We start from the raw sequence: 5,303 nt of genomic DNA, 5'->3' as shown, positions 1-5,303 counted from the left end.
TTTTTTTTTTTTTTTTTTTGAAAAGAAAAAAATAGAGACAGATTTTGGTATGTTTCCCAGGCTGGTCTCGAACTCCTGGCCTCAAGCAATCCTCCCTGCTTCAGACTCTCAAAGCACTGAGATTACAGGCATGAGTCACCACTCTCGGCCTGATTACAATTTTGAACAGAGTAGGATCAAAGATAAAACCCTGCAGGATGCTGTCCTATAAAGCGTTATACAATCTCCTTGGACACAATCATCCGACCAGAGCTGGATGATCCAGTTGTACTATCCTTAGCTCACAATTCTCTATCTTACCAACAAAAAGTCTGTGACAAACATATCAAGTGACTTACTGAAATCAAGATACAATGTGATCTATAAAATTGCCCTTATATGCAATACGGTGATTATATCAAAAGAGGAAACTAAGTCTGTCATTACTTGTTTTTAGTTGCCAAGAGTCTTGCTACATGGATGCCTCCACTTTCATCCTACTCTTCTTCACTAAGACTTACTGTTCAGAAGTTTATATTTTGCAGTCCTATCCCTTTGAACTCGATTTCCTTTTGGACTCTCTTCTCTGAAGCATGCTGAAAGCATGAGAGTAACTGAATATGCCCAGCTTTTGCTTCCTTTGCCACTGTAAACCTTATGATGACATAATCCTTTTGTCTTGTGACTTTAGGTCTTTCTGAACAGAGAAGTTCACAACCACTGTTAAACTTCAAGAGAAAAGTGTTAGCATTATCCAACACCAACATTGCTTAAAGTTTTACCCTTTAAGAATTAAAATACACACTCACAATTCGAAAACCATGTAAAGCATTCCATCTGAGCTATATGTCTCCAATAACTCTACAATGTGTGGATGTTTCAGCATATGACAGATACTGGCTTCCCGCTTTAGATCTGTAAAACAAACATACAGCATACTTCATTAGGTAGGAACAAAAGACAATTAGAGTGAATGATGAATGAATGGATGTGATCTATGGTAACATGGATACTTCTCTAACTAGAGAGATGAAATCCCCCATTTAAACTTAGCTTAACTTTTTACCCTTTAAAGTCTTTGACAATATAGCTTTTCATATTTTTTTGCAAGCTTAAATCTATATGCACTATAGAGTGAGCTCTTAATAAAAAAGTATACATTTCTTAATATAAATACTTTCCCCGAAGCAAAATAAATACACAAATAAATACTTTCCCCAACTCTTCTAATCAAATCTCAGCCTCCAAATTTGTAACTCTTCCTTGATCTGCTAATAAACTAATAACTCAATTTACTCTTTTGATTTTACCTCTTTTCTTAGTTTTCCCTAAATAAAATATGTTGTCTATTCTTTAGCCTAAAATCTAGCATTTATAGACCTATCAGGGAAGTTATATGGAATAGGGAACAAAAATAGTATGGTTTAAACAGAAAAGGCACTACTCCTAGAGTCAAAGTCCGAATTTTTAAAATATCATTTATAAAATGTGCTGGGGTCAGGAGTGGTGGCTCGGACCTGTAATCCCAGCACTTTGGGAGGCCGAGACAGATAGATCACTTCAGGTCAGGAGTTTGAGACCAGCCTGGCCAACATGGCGAAATCCCATCTCTACTAAAAATGCAAAAAATTAGCCAGGCGTGGTGGCAGGTGCCTGTAATCCCTGCTACTTGGGAGGCTGAGGCAGGAGAATCACTTGAACCCGGGAGGCAGAGGTTGCAGTGAGCCAAGATCGCGTCACTGTACTCCAGCCTGGGCAGCAAGAGTGAAACTCTGTCTCAAAAAAAAAAAAGTGTTGGATAATTCCAAACTTTACCTACCTCACAGTGTTACTTTGGAGAACAAATCCAAATAATGTATGTAAGACTACTGTGTAAGCTCTATAATACTATTCGGAAAACAAAGTTGTTAATATCATCATCATCATCATATAAAACAGTTTGGGCATGGAAATCGCTTGCCATGTCTACATGGAATAGAATAATGAAAGCCATCCAGTGCTAATAGCACTGGGGCTTTAGCTGTTTGCTGATGACTAAAATCCAATGTGACATTTTTATATTAGAAAGTAGAAGGGAGATAGGTAAGGAAGAACCAAGGCTAAGGATGTACTGCACAAAGCAAAATAGATAACATTATCTCCTTTCTGATTTATTAATTCAACGTAGTCTTGTCCACAGAGCAATGATTGTAGATGGAACCTTAGAAGATTGACTTACATAAGGGTAGAATGAAAAAAAGAAGTCAGAAAATTTGACAAAAGAGAAGCCACAAGGAAAGGAAGAATCAATAATATTAAGAAAATCAAGGGAATAGAGGAAATAAGCTGTAAGTAGCTGGAGAAGGCTGAAAGCTGAGAAAAGACCATAAGATTCAGCCAGAAAAGGTCATGAGAATTCTGGGCAAGATCAATTTTTGGGGAGGAGTCAGGGTTGAAGTCAGTATGCAGGAGACAATTATGCAATAATCAATTAAAATGATCACACCTCTCATTGGGCTAAGTACTTAATACAGTCACTGTCACTTGATGTCCCAACTACCCTGTGAGGTAGGTATTTTATGGATGGAGAAACTGAGACTTAGAAATGTGTTCAAGATCACACAGCTATCATAAGGGTAGGTTTATGAACCCTGGCCTGCCCAATTCCAAAGTCAGCAGTCCTTCCATTATGCCATGCTGGGTTTGAGCACGATCATATTAGAAGAATCTGGCAGTAGGAAAGAAATAGTGGGGTCAAGAGAAGGTTTTACTTGTTTGTTTTTTTAAAGGAAGCACTCTGTGTTTGTAAGTGGTAGTGATGAAAAGCCTACAGGATCTGGAGTCAGAAAATATGGTGCTGCTCCTGCCTTTGTCCTACCATCTGCAGGCTGACTGCTAACTTCTACAAATGACTCCCTTACAGTCAATGAAATGGGGCAGTGACAGGTGATGTAGTACCTGCAGTCTACCAAATCAGTTTGAAAGGGCAGTGTTAAGATTCTAATGAGAAGCTGGATGTGTGGAGCCAAGCACAGCAGGGCTGGGGGCTCAGTGTTTACTGCAAAGGAAGAGATCAGAGGCACAGGAAAGATGCCTCCATCTCCAAAAGTAGTTAGGAAGGCCCCACAGAAGGGGAGGATGTGAAGCAGCTGTGGGGTTTGTGCTGGGAAGTCATAACCATGAGGAAAGCTTTTAACAAGTGTGCTGGAGGGCCAGGCTGAGCCAGACAACATCAATCACATGCCTGCACAGATTTTCCTCTCCAAGAGTGTTCTGCCTTCTATTTCTAGGAAAAGCTTAAAATTTTAATGCTCATTTTATGTTTATCTCTAGTGTCCCATTTTATTAGAACTCACCCTTTCATATCTTCTGTTTTCAACTTAAATTTTCTTTTCCATTCCTCTCTATTCTAATCAAAAGCCTGATTTTAACTCTATCCTATGACACTGGAGTCATGAAGTAAACAGATTGGCATTTGCCACAATTAAAACGGATCTTTTCTCTTCTTTCCAGTTTATTTTCTATTTTGCCTCTTTCATGTAACTAAATTGTATTTTTCCTTTTTTGAGACAGAGTCTCGCTCTGTCACCCAGGCTGGAGTGCAGTGGAGTGATCATGGCTCACTGTAGCCTCCACCTCCCAGGTTCAAGAGATTCTCCTGCCTCAGCCTCCTGAGTAGCTGGGATTACAGGTGTGCATCACCATGCCTGGCTAATTTTTTGCATTTTAGTAGAGACGTTTTTTTTTTTTTTTTTCTTTCGGAAGCAAACCATCACAAATGAGGATTTTTTATTTGCCACTATTATAAGTCTGAACTTTAAACAGATTCTTGGACTGGTGGTTCATATCCATCAGTTCGTTCAACGTTAGCACCTGGAGATGGGGTTTGCGGTGTTGGCCAGGCTGGTCTTGAAGTCCTGACCTCAAGTGATCCACCCGTCTTGGCCTCTCAAAGTGCTGGGATTACAGGTGTCAGCCACCGTGCCCAGTCTAAATTATATTTTTATCTCCACATTCACCATCTGCTATGTGATACATTGGTTATACTGAAAGTTTGTAAGCGGAAATGGATGCTCTTTAGACCCCTCCATTTGAGCCACACATTTTGATTTGGTAAACCAGAAGTCCTTGGTCTAGTCTCTCATCACCTACTCACTCTCAAAATAAAGGCAGAATTGCTGGGGGACCAGCCTTCAAAGCAATTTAAATGTCACTGGATCTGACATTTCAGAACTAAAATCAGAACACTGATTGGACAGTATGAAACTAACAACATAAAAACATATTTCAAATGATAAGGGCAATGATCTAGAAAAATTGTGGTCATGTTTTCCTGAATTCAAGTATAAATTAAAGAGCTCAAATAGAAAGCACAATTTAAAAACACAAATACATTATATATCCTTTCCAACTGTAGATTCCATGACTATTAAACTCAAAATGTTTATTTCTAAATATGAATGTGAATTAAAGATATACGTATTAAGTGCTATTAAGTCTATGCTGATATAGCAAACTAAAAACACTATTTGCCTACAAATCAACTCTAGAGGCAAAGTAGGAAGGAATTTGAAAGCAGGTGATAAAAATATGATTTAAAGTTGTGATTATCTGACTGCTTACAGGTGTTAGCACAGAATGTACCTGTGAATGACATGACCCAGGGTTACCATCTCTGTTTTGGAGTATTGTTTTGTTTACAGACTAGTAACTGGTACCTCTCTTTACTCTCCTTTGTACTTTCTTTTTTTTTAATGAGTAGATTTTTTTATTTCAATAGTTTTTGTGGAACAGGTGGTGTTTAGTCGCATGAAAAAGTTCTTTAGTGGTGAATTCTGAGATTCTGGTGCATCTGTCACCCAAGCAGTGTGTACTGTACCCAGTGTGTAGCCTTTATCCCTCACCTCCCCTCCCACCCTTCCCCCAAAGTCCATCGTGTCATTCTTATGCCTCTGCATCCCCACAGCTCAGTTCTCACATACGAGTGAGAATATACAATGTTTGGTTTTCCATTCCTGAGTTATTTCACTTAGAATAATGGTCTCCAGCTGGGTGCAGTGGCTCACACCTATAATCCCAGCACTTTGGGAGGCCGAGGCAGGTGGATCACCTGAGGTTAGGAGTTCGAGACCAGCCTGACCAATATGGTGAAACCCCGTCTCTACTAAAAATACAAAAATTAGCTGGGTGTAGTGACGTGCATCTGTAGTCCCAGCTACTCAGGAGGCTGAGACAGGAGAATTGCTTGAACCTAGGAGGCAGAGGTTGCAGTGAGCTGAGATCACGCCACTGCATTCCAGCCAGGGCAACAGAGCAAGACTCTGTCTCAGATTTAAAAAAAAAAA

General features: G+C 39.4%; 1 protein-coding gene across 2 annotated transcripts in view; it reads right to left on the bottom strand.

Annotated features, from left to right (window-relative positions):
* Positions 1-5,303, bottom strand: part of LOC108529260 (peripheral plasma membrane protein CASK-like) — a 202,899-nt gene that overhangs the window by 50,323 nt on the left and 147,273 nt on the right. For both annotated transcript variants that reach the window (XM_017871453.1, XM_017871455.1), the window contains exon 3: positions 789-894. In XM_017871453.1, coding sequence (XP_017726942.1) covers positions 789-894 — 106 coding nt within the window. The remainder of the gene's footprint in view (positions 1-788; positions 895-5,303) is intronic.

The sequence above is a fragment of the Rhinopithecus bieti genome, unplaced genomic scaffold (genome assembly GCF_001698545.2).
Source record: "Rhinopithecus bieti isolate Rb0 unplaced genomic scaffold, ASM169854v2 scaffold_6902, whole genome shotgun sequence".
NCBI lineage: Eukaryota > Metazoa > Chordata > Mammalia > Primates > Cercopithecidae > Rhinopithecus > Rhinopithecus bieti.
Note: the sequence above shows the minus strand (reverse complement) of the source record. Positions and strands in the feature narration are given on the sequence as shown.